At 40.8% G+C, this 21,369-nt stretch overlaps 1 protein-coding gene across 5 annotated transcripts in view; it reads right to left on the bottom strand.

The window, feature by feature from the left end:
* SLC24A2 (solute carrier family 24 member 2) overlaps nt 1-21,369 on the bottom strand; it is a 284,459-nt gene that overhangs the window by 22,531 nt on the left and 240,559 nt on the right. For all 5 annotated transcript variants that reach the window (XM_077148057.1, XM_077148060.1, XM_077148059.1 and 2 more), the window contains 2 exons: nt 7,960-8,103; nt 233-322 (listed from right to left, as the gene is read on the bottom strand). In XM_077148057.1, coding sequence (XP_077004172.1) covers nt 233-322; nt 7,960-8,103 — 234 coding nt within the window. The remainder of the gene's footprint in view (nt 1-232; nt 323-7,959; nt 8,104-21,369) is intronic.

The following is a 21,369-nucleotide window of genomic DNA, read 5'->3' as shown; positions in this document are numbered from 1 at the left end:
GCTGATTTAACTCCATGTTAACAGGAAAAGGCCAGGAGATAATGGGGATTTTGGTGGAGATAATGGGGATTATAGCGGAGTAAATTCCTTTAGTTCTGTAATAGGTAACTCGTCTGTGTTGGGTCCAATACTGTTTTGACAGTGTAGAAGGCCAAGGTGTTGACTAACCAACTTGGAAACCAAGACCAGAGCAAATCTAGCCAGTTGGGTGTTGTCACCATCAAGGTCTTACCTGGTGTGCCCACCAGACCATCAAGTAAGAGAATACTGCAATCCAGGTGATGGAGCCAAAGAATGTAATGGGAAAAAACTTCCTTGATGACTGAAAGAGAACCAGGAAAAGAGAGTGTCAGTGCTAATCAACTGAGTTGGATTTGATAGTTCAAAGCCGCTATTTCTCCTCCATTTCTTGTAGTTGGCAGGATTAACCAAATCAAAAGGCTCTACTACCTGGATCAAGCTGGGATGAGAAGTTCTCAGGAGTGTGGATATGGCTGGAACTGACTTCTGGAAGCTGGTTCCCTGAGATGAGGGTCTCTTAAAGAGAACATCAGTTGGGTTCCTGCTGCTAGAGTCTCAGATTCTCTCTGCTCCTGTTTTTTTGGCCTTTTCTTTTAATATTTTAACTACCCCAAATGCTCACTCCCTCTCCTGCTCCTTTTTCTTTCTCTTGCTCAAGTTCACCAGAATCAGCTCCTGTTGCTTGCAACTCTGAATCCTAATAATACATATACCTGAAAACCTATGGGATTAATTACATTTAACAAGAGATGGGAAGGACCACAGGTTTAAAAATTGAAACCAGCACCATGGAATCTCAGGGCAATCCTTCTGCAACCTCAGGTTTACAGTGTCAGCACTTTCAAAGTTCCTTTCAAACAGCCAAAATGAGACACCTGAAGTGTGCATTCCTTACCCGACTCTACTAAAGGCAAACTCAGGCTTGCACCATTGTGGCATCCTGTTGATGCCCTTTCTTGCAAAATGGGGGCCCTTAAAACAGACTCAGATGGTGGAATGCTGGCAGAGAGCCTCTCACCTATATTGCTGAGCACTTTATTTCAAAGGTCTCTACTTTGAGAAAAAAAAGTATCCCATTTTTGCTTCAATAATTGCCATCCAATTTTGTCTGCGGAAATGAATCCTGGAGTTGACGTGGATGAAAGCTATCTTGATTGTGTGAAGGGCTGACCTTGGGCAGTTACATAGAATGCTTTTAGCCATGGCTTTTGTGAGATTCATTAAAAAAAAAAAGATAAACTTCTACATGGTAACCTTTTGAATATCTATAATGAAAAACACAATCTCTATTGCTCCAAACCAGCTTCATTTCTCTTTACTAATTTCAACATTCAGTATATGCTTTTATTGTTCACAAGCTTCTGTTACATTTCATAAGAATCATTTCTCTCTTTTAATGATTGTTACTTTTTGGGGCTGTTTGTTATCTGGAGGACTGAACAGGCTTGATTAAGTTGGGGGAGGGCATCAGGCCATGGTGAGTAGCCAAAACTTTCCTCTCAAATGCATCTCTCACCCCATTCCTTTCTTAGAAGGAAAATATTTTGGCCAAGGACTCGGACTCCTTCCAGGCATCCAAACATTTGGATGGGCTGTGGTAAAAAAGTGATAAATGTTTTAAAGCAGGAATTGAGACTAGAACTTCTGTAAGCCAATTCCTTTAAACTAGGGGTTTAGCTGGATTCTAGAAACCAGATTCCCTGAGTCTTGGACTACCAGTGCTAAGAAACAAGGTTTTCTCAGGTGAGGCATTTAGGTGGCTGGAGTTTCCCAGCCAGTGAGTCACCGTGTCAGGGTTCTCAGAGATGATGAGGGTTTCACCTCCTATGGCCATGTTCTGTTACAGGGACTGGAAGGGTCCCTCCCATGGTGCAGGAGTCACACACATGATGTGGGCAGGAGGCAGTCTGCTCTGCTCGATTCTGAGTGTTCTATGAAGGAGGGCTGTCTCCATGTTTTATAGTAGACATATGTAACAGACGGCCTCCTGGGGAGTCCTCGTTTCATGGCTTATCCTCTTTCCCAGTTGGCTCATTTACTAAAGATGTAATTATTTTATTTTTGTATCTCTTTAGTTCTGTTCATCAAGATAACTTCACAAATTAGAATCAAATCCTTTGAACATACTTTCCCTTTGAAAAGTATCACTGAGCTATAGAACATTCTCAGCTAAAAGGTAGAAAGCAGGAATCAGGGTAGGGTTTTAAAGGTGCTAGATTCAAATCTATTATTGAAAACTCTAATTCAAAGTTCATGCCTATGATTCTTAAGAAGCCAATTAGTAATTTCTGAGCATCTAAAGGTACCTAACATGGTATTAGGGGGCTCACTGAAGAAAAAAAGGTTAAAAACAATTTTTCTTTGTGAATTTTCAGGGTCTTCATCATAAACCAGGGGTAAGCAGACACTGGGCACCTACCCTGTACCCAGATCTAGAGCTGGAGATGAAATTCAAACCTAGGTCTGCTTGTCCGTACAGCATGTGCTCCTAACAACTAAGTTATACTGACTTCTTCCTAAAACACCGGTAACACTCAAAATGCTCCCAGCCACAGACATGACAATGACCATCATTGTATTAGGCTCTAGTAAGAAAATAAAAAGAGCATCAAGGAGATACTGGTTGGGACTCCAGCTGCATGATGAAGCGCCACATCCAACCTCCCGCAGGGCTCCCGCTTTGGAAGTGACCACCCTTTATGCATCAGCAATTTCATTAAGCATTTCCCAACTGTCAAATTACCTTAACTTTTGCAATCTCGCAGCCCAGGTTATTTCTTCTGCTATTTTTTTTCTGAAATAATCTTCTTATTTGGACTCTATGGTCTCACTCCAGATATCATGTGTATTGTCACTTAGTTATCAAACTCACTGGAAAAAAGGAATCCTTTCAAGTCAAGGACTGCATATTCATTTATGGTCAGTAATGTGGCTCATCCTGCATCTACTGGGATAGACCTGATGCTAATCAGCAAATAAGCAAATTGCTGGCCATTTAGTTCCCCATGTAATGGTTTATTAGTGTAATTGGCTCATGTTCTCATTAGAAGCTGTTGGTATATCAGAGTGATAACTGCTTGGCTTGAAAAAAGTTGCTGGACCTTAGCTGGTTGCACAAATTGGCCATAGCCTTACAGATTTACATTCAACAAATATTCACTTGAGCATCTACTCTTTGCAAGGTTCTGAGGCATCATTATTTAGCCAAGTTCTCAGAACAAACCTATTAAGGACTGACAGTGTGGCCTCTGGGTTCCTATGACCCTGTACTGAAATCCCTGCCCGCCAATTAGCAGTGATGTATCCTTAGGCAAATATTTTAACCTCTCTAAGCCTCACTTTCTTAATCTGTAAAATGGGGTAAATAAGAATATCTAAGTGCCCTGAGGACATCATGTACATAATGTATCTTGCTAAGTGCCCGGGACATTTAAGTGCTCAGTTAATAATGATAGTTGTAATTAGGCAATATTATCCTCATTTTGGTTTTTAACAGATGAAGAAACTGGCACTTGGAGAAGTGAATATTCTGAAGGAGCAGCTGGGCATTGAAGCCCAGCTGCGGGTGTAACAGGGACAGATGGAGAACTTAAATACTGATTAGCAGTACTTTTCCTCAGGAAAGAGCTGGTCCAGGGGACCTGGTCTTGGCTCTGCCTCTGACCAGCTGGGAGTGCTTGCACAGTCACTTCTCTAGGACTCAACTCCTCAAACTTCCTAGGACATGTCTGCTCTAGGAATAAACACTCAAAAAATACTTGGTGAATAAATGGATAAATGATAGAAATTGCAAAAACCTAGCTGGGATCTCAGGTTCCTTCCAAGATCTAAAAGGCCATGCTTTGAAATCTCATTAATCTCATTAAGTAAGAACATCCAACTAGGTCATCAGAGAACATATCTTTTTTGGGTCTTTACTTCCTTTATTTGTAATTTTCATCCAAGACATGTTCCTCGTTAAGGTTTATGTTTTAGTTCTTTAACTCTTAAAGCTATTAATTAAAGGAAACTATAAAAGTGAAGCCCATATTAATTATCTGAGCTAGAATTATTCATGATCCAACAAACCCTGTCATATAATTTGAATACAAATGAAATGAAAAAAAAAAAACACCCCACAAAACAGTGGGAGTACTATTTACTCTGAAACTAGAATTACAGATAAACACAATCATGTTTTCCTTGTAATTATTGTCAAGGTTTTGGATGTTCCTTTCCATGGGTAATTAAAAACCTATTGAAGAGAGAGACTTGCCAGGCCCTAAGGAATAGCAAATATCTACTAATTAGTAATTCTCTCCTCTTTTTTCTCCATTCCCTGGATGTTTCTCTTTTTCCAACTGGCATTTGCAGCAATAGACAAGGACTGTGCTTAAAGAATGCAAAAATGGCCAGAGTACTTTGCAATTCCCCCCAAGAGGGGAGGTCTGCTTCCCCACTGTTTGAATCTGGGACAGCCTATGACCTGCTGTGACAAACAGAATGTGGGAGAAGTGAGAGCTGCACATTTAAAGCTAGACATCAAAACGGCTTTGCAACTGTCATTCTTGCTGTTTTTGGAACGTGGCCACCCTGAGAAGCCCAGGCTAGCCTGCTTTAGGACAGATGACCACATGGAGCAGAGTAGGCTGTACCAGCGGAGACACCCCTATCCCAATGGCCTCCAGTCAGAGGAGGGGGTCCCATTGAATCCAGCTCAACTGTCCAGCTAAGCCCGGCCCAAATCGCCAATTCACAGAATTACTGTCTAAAAAGTGCTTGTTGTTTTAAGCTGCTGGGTTTTGGGGTTGTGTGCTATACAGCAAAAGCTAACTGATATAAGATTAAACCTAAAACAACCACATTCTGTCCTAGGCATGATCAAGAAGCCACTTGTTTGCTTTAAATCAACTGGTGTGGTCTCTTCCCTTTGGCATTTCGTATATACAAAGGGTGACCAAATCTGGTCTTCCAAATTTATCTTCCAAACCTGGATGCTCTGAGAGCCAACTGAAACTATCCTGGGCAAACTGGGACGTAGGGTCACCTTACACCTGTGATACTACAGTGAAGGCTGTTCTCTTTATGCTTTCCTTAATCACAGAATAGCACCATTGGCAGGGAATTTAGAGATCTTCCAACACTTTATCTCATGGAGGAGGACAAGTAAGTTCCAGAGTTCAGAAGTGACTTTGTCAAGGTTGCACAGCTCATGAATTGTGGTAGAAGAACCACAGCAGTTTTTAAGAATTTCTGGAATCAGGAGACTGGGGTTTGAGTCTAGTCATTCTCACTCACACAGCTGTGCGAGCTTGCTTGGTAGTTATATGTAGGCATGTCCTATTTCCTCTACTAAATTTAGAGCTTAAAGATAGAAACTGTGGCTTCTGTATCTTCAATACTTATTTTAAGGCCCTAGCCCAGTGATTGACATATAATAGGTGATTAATAAATATCTGCCAGAAAAATTGAAAAACAACCAATGTCCCAGGTGAGAGTCTCACTTTTGCTTGAAACAGTACAAAATACACCCAGGAAAAGACAAGAAACATGCAGTTCATCCCAGGCAAAGCAGGTGGGGGAAATCAATGAGTGAAAGTGCCACCGACAAATCTAGCCTAGGGGCCGGGGCAGGTTCTAGGGTTTCCTGCACAATGAGTGATAGGTCAATGGTTTCGTACAGGAAGACATAATGTCCAGCTCTGCTTTCCTGCTTTGTGCTCTATAGAATCGTAGCCTCGGCCAGAGCAGCTGTTGTGATCCAGTTAGTACTGCCAAGGTTGATTCGTGTTTCTTTTCAGGGAGCTGCTGGTTGGGAGCCTTTGATCTTCCTTAGCAGCTTCCTCCACCTTTTACTTTGTCAGCGCTCGTTCTGAGAGACCCACTAACCCAGACAGCTCAGGGCCTAGAGTTTCTGGCATTTTCCTCCTGTTCCGTGGTTTCCTGATTGTTTTCAGCAGTTGTGTGCCCACCTCCTCTTATCAGGCACTCAGCCCTCATCTACTCTGGGCCCCGCTATGCTAGGCTTTCTTCAGGATTTAGAAAGCCTTATCTGTCTTCTTGATTTTCCTTCCTGGGACTGAGCAAAGGTACACAGCAAAGCAACGGAGAGAGGAAGATGGAGAGAAAGCATCTCAGAAATGTCAACGGGATATAAGCCAAGGAAAAAACTGAACACATTCCAATGATTTGGTTGTAGGTTTTCAAGAATGCTTTTGCAGAGGGCAGTGTTCTGCAACAGGATCTTAAATGAAGAAGCTTTACTATTACTTAAAGTAGGAAACACCTGTTACATGTATCATTTACCCAGAAACCTCTAATGGAAGGCGTCCTTTTTTTTCCTGGCCTGGACTTGACAAGACACAGCTCTCTACCAGGCTGGATTGTTTATAGGCCAGGCTAATAGGATCGGATTTTTTCTATCTATTTCAAGAGAAGAAAACCAGGATCATTAGAGGGTACTTGAAGACTTGGGCTAAATTATGCTGGATGTTACCACAATAGTCTATTCCAAATGCTTTTCGAAATGAGTTTTCAGAGTTCTACTTTCTGGAAGCATGGCATACAAGAAAGAGCTCAAGCTGTGTGTTTACACAGAGCTGAGGTTTGAATCTCAGCCCCATTGCTTAGGAAGGGGCCAAGCATGAGCTAGTTAACGTCTTTCTACTAAGTTACCATGTACTTAAGCCAAAAATAATTCCTTCCTTAGATGTTTACTGAGACTCCACAATGTAGGCCTGAAAATACCCAGGGAAGAGTCTGATACATGGTAGGTACATGCTTTTGTTGAATGAATATGTCTGCGTGCTGCCATAATATAAAGCGGAACTTTTTTCCTTTTCTCATCTTAGTTCTTTTACTTCTGGGGCAATAGCCCAAAACTCAGGTTAGTGACACCAGGAGTGGATGTCTTCTTCATTTGATGGACAGTCACACTGTACCTTGTTCATAGGATGGTACTGTGGTAGTACCCTGCATCTAGTACAGAATAACGGTAGGTAATTATATCAATGACAATAATGATATTAATACAGGAGGGAGAGGATCAGACATGTAAGTCATTCACACTGCATCAAACCCATTTCTTTAAAATATTTTTGAATGAATCATGCATGGCCACCAGAGTATTCAACATAAAGTGAGTCACCCTCCTGCCTCAGATCTTCAGTTTCCTTCTCAGAGACCAATCACGGTGACAGTGTTAAAATGGGTGCAAATTCTTTCATATCCCTTCTACCAACACTGTGTATGCTCTGACAGTGATGCATTCCAGGGGAACTTTAGGCCTCTTCCACTTGAATCAAGAAAAGCTTATGGCTTCCCTGACAGAAGAATATGGCGGAAGTGACTCTTTGTGACCTCTACCACAAGGTCATAAGTAACCATGCAGCAGCGGGAACACTCACTCCTGGAGCCCTGATCTCTTATGCAAGATGCCTGCCTATTCTGAGGCCACCATGCTGTGAGGAAGCCCAAGCCACACGGAGAGGCCACGTACAGGCACTTCAGTTGACAGGCCCAGCTGAGCCCAGCCTTTAAATCATCCCTGCCAGTGCCAGAAACGTGAGTTAAGAAGGCTCTGAATGATTCCAGTCCCTAGCCATTTAAGTCACCCCAGCCATTCACATCTTCCCAGCTGAGGTCCCAGACAATGCAGAGTAAAGACAAGCTGCCCTCACTGTGCTCTACTCAAATTCCAGATCCACAGAATCCAAGAGCAGAATAAAACGGTTGTTTCACACCATGAAGTTTTTGGGGTGATTTGCTACACAGGATTAGCTACACAACAATCACTATGATGGTGTTGCCTTTCCAGAGAAATTTCGGGCATAAATAAGATTTATACACGTGTGTATATGGTATCCTCCTTTTCCCGTTAACACAAATAGAAGCAGACTATGCATACTGTTACATGCTGTGCTTTTTACAACGGACCTATTTAAAAAATGCTTTACTCACAGGCTTGCGCACGTCAGGTAAGGTAATCCAGAGCGGGAACACTATGGGGAAAACAATCAGGAATGTGACTTGCTTGCGGGCACTGGAGGGCCAGGCCAGGCTTAGGGGCTGGTCCTCCTCCTCCTCGCCTGTCTCTGCGGTTTGCTGTGGAGAGAGGAAGAGAGAGATCAACAATGAGTATGAGGCACAAGGACCACGACAGCAAGACCATGAAGCAAGGGAGGGAGGCCAAGGCCATTAGACGTTTCCCCGAGTCATCCCAGAAGCTTCGATTTTTAGGTTTTAAAAGAACTCCACCTGCCACAGTAGGAGTCCTAAGAATAAACAGTAAATTGCCCAGCTTGAGAATTTAGGAACTTTCTTTTCTCTCCTTGAACACTCTTCGGTGTCTCACTTTCATCAACTGATTGTTCAAATCACGTGAGCTCAGGCACAGCGACGAATTCTTTATGAACAACCATATCTGCAGAGCCAAGGCCCCCAGTCATGACCCGCTTCTCCACCTCCCTCCTCTCTGAGGACAAAGCCACAGGGTTTGGAATCTGTGAGGAGGAGAGCACTGATTCTGTTCTTTTTAAAATTTCAATTTAAGCTGATTCTGAGTGGGTAAATTAAAATACCGCATAAACCATTCAGTAACAACACCGAGAAGTCAACTCTCTCCCACTGCGTCTGGATTGTTGTGTGAAGCTCATGGATTATTGTGCGGTTTTGAGTTTTCAACTTGCTTAATCACATTGTTGAATTCTAAATCATTTTAGGTGCAGCCAAAGGCTCATGAAGACATATGTCTCCGTCCCCAGAGAGACAGAGGGAGAAAGCAGAGCACGATGGCAAATGTGTGGGTTTCAATTGTTAGGGCCTTCGAGGCCAAGCTGTAAACTTCGGAGCTTCCGACTTGGCAGCCAGTGGTGAGTGTTTTATTTGCAGGCCGCTGAAGTCAGCAGCTTCTGAAGTCCTAGAGCTAGAAGAGGCAGAAGGCGGATGGGCCCTGGCAGGCTGACCTGTCAGATGGGCCTTAGCCTGTCAGATGGGCCCTGGGAGCCTCCAAAACAGCCCCGCAGAGAGCATCAATCACAACTTTCCCTGCTTGTTTAAAAATGAATGTACAGCAGCAGGACCAAGCATCAGATCTAAAAATATCAACAGGAACTTTTCCACAGAGGCATCCTTTTGAGACCATATAAATAACCTGCACAGGCTCCAGCAAGCTCCCGCCCCCTGTGACCCTTGCTTCTAGGATTGCACGCCGTTTCCAGCGGCGGTGCTGCTCCTGCCAGCACCTCACTCCCTAAGGAGGTGACAGACCTGGCAGGCTCAGGCCAGTGGGGGCAGGGGGAAAAGGATTCAGCCAGAGTTTGGGGTTGGGTGTACAGCCTGACTTGCTACAGCGCTATGTCTGTTTATCTATAGCTGAAACCCAATGTACCGTCTGAAATGATTTGTGGTGGTTGAAGCAAACCACAACCCCCCACATTTAACTCCCTCTGAGAGCTAAAATTAAAAGTAATAACAAAAAGGGGGCTCTTAAGCCATACTGAAAAAGGTGCCAATGACAGGTTTTTCTGTTTTCAGTGTATGACCTTGGTAGTGGTTAAGAGTTCGTAGACATCAGACAGGAGGGAATTAAGGGGTTAGGTAATAAGGCAGAAATAGGTAGTTGGCATAGTTTATTTTGGTCACCTGGCTCATTAAATATACCCCTTACATTCCCCATCCTTCTGTTATTCAATCTGTATGGGGCCAGCCATTGGCTTTCTTTACTGTATCCTGAGTGGGTCCCTTTCGTGATGGAAGCTTGGGCTTGCCCTTCTGGCTCCTCTTCTGAGTCACCTCCACCTCTTCCAAGGAAATGCAGCAGAGGAAGAGAATATCATTCATTTACTGGGCCCGCCAGCCTCCCAAGGCATCAGTTGGCTACACGAATAATCTTTGTGTCATGGATCTGTTGAAGATTAAGGAAACAGGTGTGCTTTAACTGTTCCCTCCCACATATGCTCTTTGTTTAATCTGAGTGAATGACTCTCCACTCACCACCCTGTAGATGTCACAGAAATGGGGAGGGCCACGGGAGAACTGAGGCATGGCATCATCTTTTACTAGCATCCCCACCTCATACAAGATGGGCTGTTTTATTCCAGTAGAGGATGCACTTCCCTGAACACCTGTTAAGCTTAAGTGATGAGTTCCTCCAGGGTCCTCCCACCCCAGAGCTTGACTCCCACCTCTGTCCACCATGGCCATCCTACCGTCTAACAAGTTTTCTCTAAACACTAACCTTTCTCTGAGAAAAAACAAAAGCAACTCTTTATGACTCATATCATTTTAATGACACCAACAGATGGTGACATTTCATCAATAACCCTTCTGCTTATAACCTACGGATTAGCTCCTTTCTCCATCTGCCAAAGTCACCAGGCAGGCAGTGCTACTAGCAAATAGCAGAAAATAATTGTCTGTTTAGATGCATAAGCTCTAAATACATGACTGTCCAATGCAAACAATTAGCTATATTGTATGGCTTCCAAAAGCTGCATTTGATGTAGCTGTTGCTGGGGCAGAGATGGACAGAGAGAAGAGACTGTGTCTCAGACTGTGCAAATGGTGCTCTCCCTGGGGACTTCAGGGTTTCTTGGGGGTCAAGCCCTGCTATAGAGAAGAACAGGAGCCAGGATCCGGGGGTGGATCTGAAAGGTGTCCTGGGGGCCAGGCTGTCAGGATATTTTAGTGGAAATTCTCTTTGTCTTCTTGCCAAGTGAAATCTCACGCTGATTCAATGGACAACAGCTTGCAAGCTGATTAGAGAAGCAAAAAAAGAAAGTCATTCCAAGTCTGGGGCCCATTCTGCATTTGCTCAAACTGGGGCTGCTGGCATGTTCATTAGTCTCAGCCCCAGGGAAGAGGCTACTGAAGTTAGGGCAATGAATTTTTGGCTTTTCCTAGAGTTGTGACAACCTGGCTTTGACCTTGTGATACCTCATCCTCATGTCTTAATACTTCTGCAGTGTCCACACAAAACAAACAAAAAAATGCAAAATGATCCAGAAAGAATTCATACGACTTATGATAAAAGGGATTAACAGATTTCTAGACCTGCTCAGGTCTCTATAGAACCAATCCCTAGGACTGTGCAAAGCCTGAGCCAGCAGTTAGTGCTTGAGGCCTTGTTATCATTGATATGGAAATCTGAGATTAAAACATATGCCTTCTAGCACCCACGTGGTGGATTTGCTGTTTTTCAGACCTCGAGGGAATCATTGCAGCCTGGTGGGAAATGCAGAGGGTAGAGAATTAGAATCCTGGGTTCCAATCTCTGCTCAAACTGGAATTTCTTGGGCAGTTTTCACAAGCATCAGCAACTACTCACTGAGTGCCTTTTAGGTACAGAGCACTGTGCTGAGACCTAAGATTCTTGTTTTCTGGGAGTCTTGGCTTTAAAAGGGGAAATAGAACAAATAGCTCCAAAGAATTCAATATTCATTACTTTACGTTGAAGCTGTCAGGCTAGTGGCAAGAGACTGATAATTGCCCTCCAATACCCATTCTGCTTTAGATTGGCTTGGAAAAAGGACCCCATTTTCAACCTTTCTTGCACTTAAGGTGTGGCCATGTGGTTAAGTTCTGGCCAATGGGATGTAATCATAAGTATACTCTACAATTTCCTGGACGTCTCCATAAAGATGGGCATATATCTTTTCTCATTCCTTCCTTCCTGCTGGCTGGAATGTGGACATTTTGGCCAGAGTTTAAGGGCCACCTTGGACAATGAGGTGAGGGAACAAGAAAGAAGGATTCTGCTTCCTGACAACCACAGAGAGCTGTTCTAGCCCTGGTCTGCCTATACCGATTTGAAGAGACATAAATTACCTTGTTTAAGACACTGTTATTTTGGGTTTGTGGTTGCTCACAGAAAAACCTTATCCTAACGGATCCAATGACCTCGTTATGAGGACTTACAGGAGAAATATCTCTCAGGTCTCAGCACCAGAAAAAGTCATTCTTTTCTGAGAAACTTTATGAAATCTTAGGAATACTGTGAATCAGGTTAATTGATGCTATTCATTGGTTTGTCCACTTTGGAGTTCAGTGCCAAATTTGTAATCCCCATCCAGCAACTGCAACACTGGAATATGTGGTGCACGTTTCTCTGTGTGAACCTATTTCAATGTCACTATTTTTTTGCCCTCTGGTTCCTTTCCATATTTCCTCAAAAGTATTCATTTTATCTGTTTTCATTCTATTTATTTTGCAAGCAGCCTCAAATCTTCATGAAACGAGGTGGGGCAGACAAATAAAAACAAAAACTCTTTAGTAGTCTAATAGAATTTTTGTCTAACCTTATTAGAGAGAATAGAGTGGGAAAAAAAGTTATTTTAGGTTACAGCTAGTAACACGTATACTACCATCTTCTCAATATTTGAGGTTGAAATCTGGAGGTCTGCTTATTAGGAAACTTATATATAGGAGGGAATAGCTACAGGGGTCAGTTAATAGCCATCTGAGGTCTCTGGAGCAATCTACTTATTTTTATTTATTTAGTGAATGGGGAAGAGAAAAAGTGGCCTATCCCCCTGGAGCCTAGACTCATGAGAATCGATTCCAAGTCCTTATATGTGAATTTTTTTAAATTAAAGAGAAATTTATATAGTATACCATTAATCATCTTAAAGTATACACTCAGGGAATGTCATGTACATTCCGTGACAGTGTCATGTCACTGAATGTACATGACAGTGACATTCGTACTCACAATGATGAACAACTACGAGCTCCCTGTAATTTCTAAGCTTTTTCATCACCCATCATGTTAAATAATCACTCCCTATTTTCCTTTTCTCCTGTCTGCTGGTAAGCTCTAATCTACTTTCTGTCTCTATGAATTTTCCTATTCTGGATATATCATAAAAAAGAATCATAAAATAAATGACCTTTTGTGTCTAGCTTCTTTCACTCAGCACAATGTTTTCGAGGTTCATCCAAGTTGTAGCATGTATCTGTACTGCATTTTTCTTTATGACTGAATCATATTCCATTGTACGACTACACACATTTTGTTCACCCATTCATCCATGACGGACATTTGGGTTGTTGCTATCTTGTGGCTGATAGGAATAATACTGCTATAGATATTTGTGTACAGGTTTTGGTGTGGGCCTATGTTTTCCTTTCTTTTGGTGTAAACCTTGTATGTGAATCTCATCCTGTTTCTTCTTGTGCCTGGTCTACCTAGTCTGCCCTCGAGGAAGCATCAGATCGCCAGTGGAAGGGCCTGGGATGGATTCACTAGTCCAGAGGTCACCTTTGCAGCCAGAAAAACTTATATTTTTGGAAGCAATCCAATTTCTGATTCTTGTCTATGAAGGGTACTGTGCAAGGTTTCACTGTGAAGGTGAACCCACTTGAATACAGTCTCTTCTATTAGAGAATTACAAGCAAAACCCAAGAGGCATCTGAAAGAGGCCATCTTCAAGTTCAGTTTTGATTGGTAATAACATCTCATCTCCGGTTCACAAAGAAATCTCAGGATTGCTTGAATCTGCCTAGACATCAGCTTGGCTGGGGTTTGACTCAGGCTGGAAGTAAGGTTCTCATTTTTCTATCCCCCACAAAAACCACTCACTTCAAAACTCAGGAGTGCCACCCCTTCTCATTATGGGGAGCCCATGAAGTGTGGCACGCTGCTAGAAAAAAAACACAAAATGCCAGCTCTTACATATCCCTTTTTTTGCTCATTCCATTCTACATATATAATCAGTAATTCACAATATCATCACATAGTTGCATATTCATCATCATGATCATTTCTTGGAACATTTGCATCTATTCAGAAAAAGAAATAAAAAGAAAATGGAAAAAAAGATTATACATACCATACCTCTTACCCCTCCCTTTCATTGATCACTAGCATTTCAAACTAAATTTATTTTAACATTTGTTCCCTCTATTATTTATTTTTATTCCATATTACATACCCTTTTAAAATGATAATCTATTCACTCTAAAAAACTGGGCAAAGGTCAAGTTGGGTGAAGGTGACAATTTTAAGTGGTTTGTACTTGTGCTCAAAGAGGATGGTCCTTAACATATTTGTTGCTGTTTCTATAATTTATATTTTTAGAAAGAGAAAATAGCTTAAATCTTTATGTTATTTAGTCGCATCGATGCCCAAATGAATAACCAAATGAGGCAAAGCTCATGGAGTGAGCTCAGCACTGCCACGGTGCCCAGAGGGGTTGAGGATGGGAACAGAGATGTGTAAAAATATCCACTGAGTCTTAGAAGTGAGGTTGGGTGGGTGCATTGTGAATATTAAAAACTACTCTTAACAAAGTTTTTATAAAGTTATCTAATTAAACATATGCAATGTCTAGTTCGCTTGGGAGACACTCGTCTTTAAGTGGGGATAACAAATCTCAGGCACCTGTAGAATACACTGTCCCTGACTTAGATGAGGGGCTCAACGAAAGCTACCACTTTTCCCTTCATTTCAGCTCTGTGACCGTGTGACCTTGGGAAAATGAATGAAAACGCCAGAATTGCCAAAGAACATATATCGAATACTAGCTAAAAGGCAGCTGGTCCTGATGTACCTCTCTGCCTTTAGACTCCAGCAGTCCTTAAAAGCCGTGTCACTGCCACACAGAGCTTCTTTGTCTCTAGGAAGGTTTCAATGGGGGAACACCTTTCTGTCAGAAAACTTGACATTCAGTTCATCACAAGGACAATAATAGATCGCAGAAGAAAAACTGCAATCTTAGAGCTCTGCAATCATTTAGAATACCAGCTTTCAGCTCCTACAGAAAAAGCCCCCACATTTCAGACTTGGAAGGATCCTGCCTCATTGAGAAAGCCCCTCATTGATGGATGACCTTCCTTGAGAGAAAGGTCGCAGAAGCCAGGTGGGTCTGGGTGGCCTCTTACTCCCAGATCAAGGCCCTTCCCACTACGTCACATTGCCTCCCTTCCTCAGTCCTTACACAGCAGTAGGAGGGCACTTTATGCCCAATTACATCAGGCTTCCCCGCTTTGCTTTGTAATAAATTTGACCTATTAAAATAAAAATGCTAACTATAAGAAACACTAACTATTTAATTGACATAATTTTGCTTGATATTCCTGAGCCTAAAACTGATTTCTGGTGGCTTGGCTGGCCCATATTTCTTTAAAAAGCTTATCTGTAGGGCAGTGCCACAGTGGCTCAGCAGGCAGAATTCTCACCTGCCATGCTGGAGACCGGGTTCCATTCCTGGTGCCTGCCCATGTTAAAACAAACAAACAAACAACTTATCTGTAACATGTGAATGTCATATTCTTTTCCCTTTCTCAGATCCATATAGTATTCAGGGTAGCTTCAAGGGAAAATAAAGGGCAGGTTTAGGGGTGTGTGGATAGAAGGAGCCAAGAGGATGGGTCCTCTTCCTCCTCTGTCTTCATGAGTGATGTTTCTAAGGTGCTAGTACAATTAAAAAATGAAATATGGGAGCTAACAAGCCATGAAAAGACATGGAGAAAACTTAAGTACATATTGTTAAATGAAAGAATCCAGACTCATAAAGCTACATACTATAGGAACCCAACTATATGATTTGGAAAAGGCAAAACTATAGAGAGTAAAAATGAGTGGTTGCCAGGGGTTCAGGTAGAGGGAGGGCAGGATGAATGGGTGGCACACAGGGGATTTTAGGGCAGTAAGTCTATTCTGTGTGGTACTGTTATGATGGATCTATGACCTTACGCGTTTGTCAAAAACCAGAGAACTGCACGACACAAAGAGTGAACCCTAGCATAAACTATGGACTTAGGTTAATAGTGAATCAAAATTGGTTCATCAATTGCAACAAATGTACCACAGTAATGCAAGAAGTTAATAATTGGGGAAACTCTGTGTGTATGGGGGGGGGTAGGATGGGGGAGCAGGGAGAGAGGGTACATATGGGAACTCTGTACTTTTCTGGGCAATTTTTCTGTAAATCTAAAACTGTTCTAAAAAATAGTCTATTAAGAAAATGCAACGTGGGTGCTGATAAGACCTCAACGACTGTTTAACACTTCAAATGTAGATTAAGAAGGGCTTCTTCTTTAGCATTACTGCCCGAAGAAAATGTGCAGAAATTTAGCTTAGATTTAGTGGAAGAAAAGGTGGCAACCAAGTACACTAATGGCCAAAATGAGAGCTTGAGATTTTATGTGCATTTCATGGCTTGATGTCACCCCTGATTCCCATAACTGGATAATCCTGCAGCAGCTACTTCTAAAACGGGTATCTAGGGGGCAATAGTAGAAGATGGATTAAGCCCTATACAATGATAAACTTTCCTGAGGCTGACTTTATCAAGAACTGAAACAGGAGCTAGGTTATTTTCAGACTCCAGCATGCAGTATTCAAAGGCCAATGGGGCCTCATAGGAAGAATTAGCACTGAGAAAAACAGCATCGTCTTTAAACAAGGGACTCTCTGCTCCCCCTTCTCCCGCCATCATCTTTCATTACTGGAGCATTAAAAAGACTTTCTTTGACAAGGGTGGCATGTTTTACTTTTCCAATTAGGTTTCCTCGGGAACTGGTGAAAGGTATGTGCCTGTAGGCACGCATGTGTGGGAGGCTCCTAGGGAGAGAAGAAATCTTGAAAATTCTTTACCTAATGAAGGGATTGTTAGAGAAGTGATTAATAGACAGAGATCCTCTTCTCATAAGGCTCTCTATTAAGCAGGAAGTTAGACACACAGGGTGTATTAAGGGTGTATTAAATATGAATTCTGCTTCAGAAGGCTCCTTTACAATATTATTGCAGTTTAAAATTTAATGACATAATCCATGAAAAGTACCTAGAACAGTATTTGGTACATAGTAAACTTTTAACTAATGTTGGTTATCATTATTTCTAATAAATGTTTAGGGAGATAATTTATTTAAAGAATTAAATCAGTTAATAATAGGGGAAACTCTGTATATGTGGGGGTGGGGTAGGGTAGGGGAGCAGGGAGAGCGGGTACATATGGGAACTCTGTACTTTCTGTGCTATACTTCTGTAAACCTAAAACTGTTCTAAAAAATAGTTTACTAAGAAAATGCAATGTGGAGAAGTTGCACATTGGAGAAGGAGAAGTTGGACTAGGTGAATTATGATGACACTTTCAGGAACAGATTCTATTATTCAACACGAAAGTGGAAACTGCATTAATTTTGTTTCCCCATCTGTCTACTTATCCAACACTTATTGAACGTTTACTGTATTGACACCAATGATCTAATTTCTTTTAGGAAGTATGAATAAATAGAAGGACTTTGTAAATAAGTAAAAAAAAAAGGGAAAATTCCACAGCCCTAAGGAGAAAAATGCTGCTTTATTCTAGTAGATAGGCTTTAAGTAGAATTTCTGTCAGAAACAAAGCTTCCAGGCAGGCAGAAAGACTCATAAGATAAGGATACCTGGATTTGTTGTATATTGGGCAGAGCTAAAAACAATAACACAGTTGAAATTTCTCTAGGGTAAAATTATCAAAAATGCACAGTCACATTTTAATACTCCAAAGGCTCTTAAATCAACATGTATCTGGTAAGTAGAAAGTGTCACCCAAGAAAAATTCCATAGAATGTTTATTGTGTGAACTACTGTTGGGTCTAGTGTTCTATACATCTCTGATAGGTCTAGGTGGTTTATAATATCATTAAAGTGCTTTATTTCCTCATTGATTCACTGTTTGGATGGTTTATCCATTATTGATAGCGGTGTATTAATGTCTCGCACTATTAATGTAGAACTATTTCTCCCTTCGAGTCTATCAATATATCTTCATATATTTTGGGGCTCTGCCATTAAGTACATATATATTTATAAATGTTATGTCTTGTTGTTGAATTGACCCCTTTATCTGTATGCAGTGACTTTCTTTGTTCCTTGTAACAGTGTTTGTCTTAAAGCTGATTTTATCTGATATTAGTATAGCCATCCCATGTCTCTTTCAGATACTATTTGCATAGTATATTTCTTTTCACCCATTATTTTCAGCCTACTTGTATGTTTGAATTTAAGGTGAGTTTCTTGTAAACAGTATGTAGTTGGGTCATGCTTTTTTTATCCATTCTTCCAATCTCTGCCTTTTGTCTGGAGATTTTAATTCATTTACATGCAAAATAACTACCGATAATGCAGGACTTTCTTCTGACATTTTACTACTTGGTTTTTGTAAGTCTTAAACCTTTCTTGTCCCTCAACTTTTCCATTAATGTCTACATTCATATTGATTTATTTTTGTATTGTACCATTTTGAGTCCCTTCTCATTTCTTTCTGCATCTATTTTCTATCTATTTTCTTTGTGGTGACCATAGAGCTTAAATTTACAATCGCAAATCCATAATAATCATGTTTGGTTTGATATCAGCTTAATTTCAGTAGCATATGCATACTCTGTCCCCATACTCTTCTATATCCTACCTTTTTGCTGTACTTGTTACAAATTATATCTTCATACATGGTATGTCCAAAACTATATACTTATCTTTGCTTTTTATGTCTTTGCATTTTAAAACCTGTAAGAGGTAAGAAGTGGAGTTACTTGCCAAAAGATAAAATAATATTGGCATTTATAATTACCATAGGTGATCTCTAATAGATGTCTTTGTTTTTTATGACACTTCAATCTACTATCTTGTCTTTTCTCCTTTCAGTCTGAAGATCTCCCTTTAGCATTCTTTGTAGGGCAGGTTAAGTGGCGATGGACTCCTTTAGCTTTTGTTTATCTAGAAATGTCTTAATATCTCCCTCATGTTTGAAAGACAGGCTTGCCAGACATAAAATTCTTGAATGACAATATTTTCTTCCAGCGCTTTGGATATTTTGTCCCACTACCTTCTTGCCATCATGGTTTCTGATGAGAAAATGACAATCGTATAAGAACATTTTTCTCTTCTTCTGCAACTTTTGGAACTTTCCCCTTGTCCTTGGGATTAGCCAGTTTGACTACTATGTGTCTGGGTATAGTTCTCTTTGAGTTTATCTTGTTTGGGGTTTACTGGGATTCTTGAATGTGCCTACTCATATATTTAAATAATTTACGAAGCTTTCTGCCATTATTTCTTTGAATAGTCCTTCTGTTCCTTTCTCTCTTTCTTCTCCTTCTGGGACTCCCATATGTGTATACTGGTACTTCTGACTGTGTACCATAGGTCTCTTAGGCTCTTTTCATTTGTTTTTCTTTCTGCTCTTTAGCCTGAATCATTTCATTTGTCTTGTTTTCAAGTTTACTGATTCTCTCTTCTACCAGCTCCAACCTGCTCTTGAAAACGTCTATGGAATTTTTCCTTTCAATTATTGTGATCTTTAATTCTAGCATTATGTTTGGTTTCTTTGAAAATTTTCTACCTTTTGAGGTTCTCATATTGTTCATTCATTGTTTTCTTTTGATCCTTTAGTTCTTTCTATGTGTTTTCCTTTATCTCCTTGAGCATATTGAGGATTTTTTTTTTTTTTTTTAATGTCTTGGTCCAGGATGTTCAAAGTCTGGTCATCTTTGTTGATGGTGTCTGTATTTTTATTTTGTTCCTTTGGAAGGGTCATAATTTCCTATCTGTCTTGTAATCTTTTGTTGCACACTGTATCTTTTAATATTTTAAAATGTTAACTCTGAGTTTTAGTGTCACAGCTGTTGGTCCTTAAGTTTGTAACCACCTAGTGATACAATGGAGACTTCCTTGAATGACAGACACCAATAAAAACAAACAAATAAATGCAAAAACACACCTTTCACAGTCTTTGCCAATTGGTTGTCCTTGGCTAGTGGCTACCTTCAAAACATAGCCCTCTTATCAAGAAGATCATCTTTGAAGCACAGCATCTTCTCTGTCTTATCTGAGCTTGTGTGGAGCCATGAAGCCTGCTTCTTTTCCTGGGTTTGTGCTTGCAATTGGCCTAGGAATTCCCCATTTACAGTTTAGGGATTCAAATGTCCCCTCTATCCCTCTGAAATAGACTTTCTTTCCTCCTGGTGGACAACTGTTTCTTATCCTGCTTTAGTTGTCTACAAACTGCTTCTGCCTGCAGGGCAAGTTCTAGGAAGGTAAGACAGAGACCGTTTGCTGGTTTAGTCTTTCAGGCTGCTACTGATAAATTGCCATAGACAGACAGGCACTACAGTATGCACATAAGGGTTACTTTGTTTCCTCTAGAGCTGACACTAGCAGCGCAGGCTGGCTGCATGCTGCATCAGGGAGGGATTGGGGGAGGGGCCAGTAAGGGTACCGTGAATGTCACCTACCATTTTCAGGCTGCTTTTTCTTGATTCAGCACTCACCCTGTTACTTTAACACTTTAACCTTTTTTCTAGAGTTTTGAGGAAGAGATTCTGTCAGTTTTTGCTAGTCACTGAAAGATTCTGTGGGGAAACGCCTCCTTGGGGCATCTTACGCTGCCACCCTGGTCCCCAAATCTCCAAGTGATACATGAAAAAATGAATATTTTTTTTTGGTGCTGTAGCTCAGGATTTTCCAAACAAGTTGTAACATGGGTCACTTCTGAAACAAGCCCAGAGCTCTGGGATGAGTCCGCTGAGGACTCCACGCTAAGGGTAAGACTTCATTTACCTCTCCTCTCTGAAAAGGGAATGAGCAGGAGAATCTGTGATAAGAAAAACTGTCAGTCCTAGTGATGTGAAACCACAGAGTCACATTTGGAAAAGGTTAGTTGTTCAACTCAAAGGTGTGAGTTCTTATTGACTATATGAACATTTATCTTTTTAAAAAAATCTCATTTGTGAACAGATTTTTTTTTGAATTTGAAATAAATCACTGTGCTCACTTACTATAACTTATTTTTAAATTGCCTTTTTTTCACTCTTTCTTTTATTGAGTCTTAGAAAAATCTACTTTTGTTCTCTTCATTTCTTAGTGTCTTTGCTTCTGTATTTTTTATTCAACATCCCTCATTCTCTCATTCTGTTTTTATTGTCTACATTTCCATCGATTATCTCCTTCTAAAAGATAAATAAAAAAAGATAAGTCAAAAAGTATCTCTTTTTGGAAGGGAATGCTGTCTGAGAAACTTGCCTTGCCTTCTGTGTGGACATTTCGAGCCAATAGAGCTAACATTTAAGAAGCAAACAGATGTAACATTTAAAATAAAAGTGATAAATTACTGCCTAACTGGTGGTAGGAAATTATTTACTCACTTTATAATACCATACCTGGCTTGTTTTACATATAGATGGAAAAAAAATCTAGCATCAAAAATTTAGAATATTAAATCCAAAATGAGGTTTCAGTCAGCAATGGCAAAAAAAACACAACTTAATCTTTTACTTCTATAAGGCTCTGAATAGAAACCAAGGTTTCAAAATATTTTGGTGTGAGTAATGAAGCTGCCTGGTCCTAAGTTTTCAAAGAAGCAATGAAACCACTTCATTATAATGTAAAAT

The sequence above is a fragment of the Tamandua tetradactyla genome, chromosome 2 (assembly GCF_023851605.1).
Source record: "Tamandua tetradactyla isolate mTamTet1 chromosome 2, mTamTet1.pri, whole genome shotgun sequence".
In the NCBI taxonomy this organism is placed as follows: Eukaryota; Metazoa; Chordata; class Mammalia; order Pilosa; family Myrmecophagidae; genus Tamandua; species Tamandua tetradactyla.
This window is presented reverse-complemented; position numbering and strand designations above follow the sequence as displayed.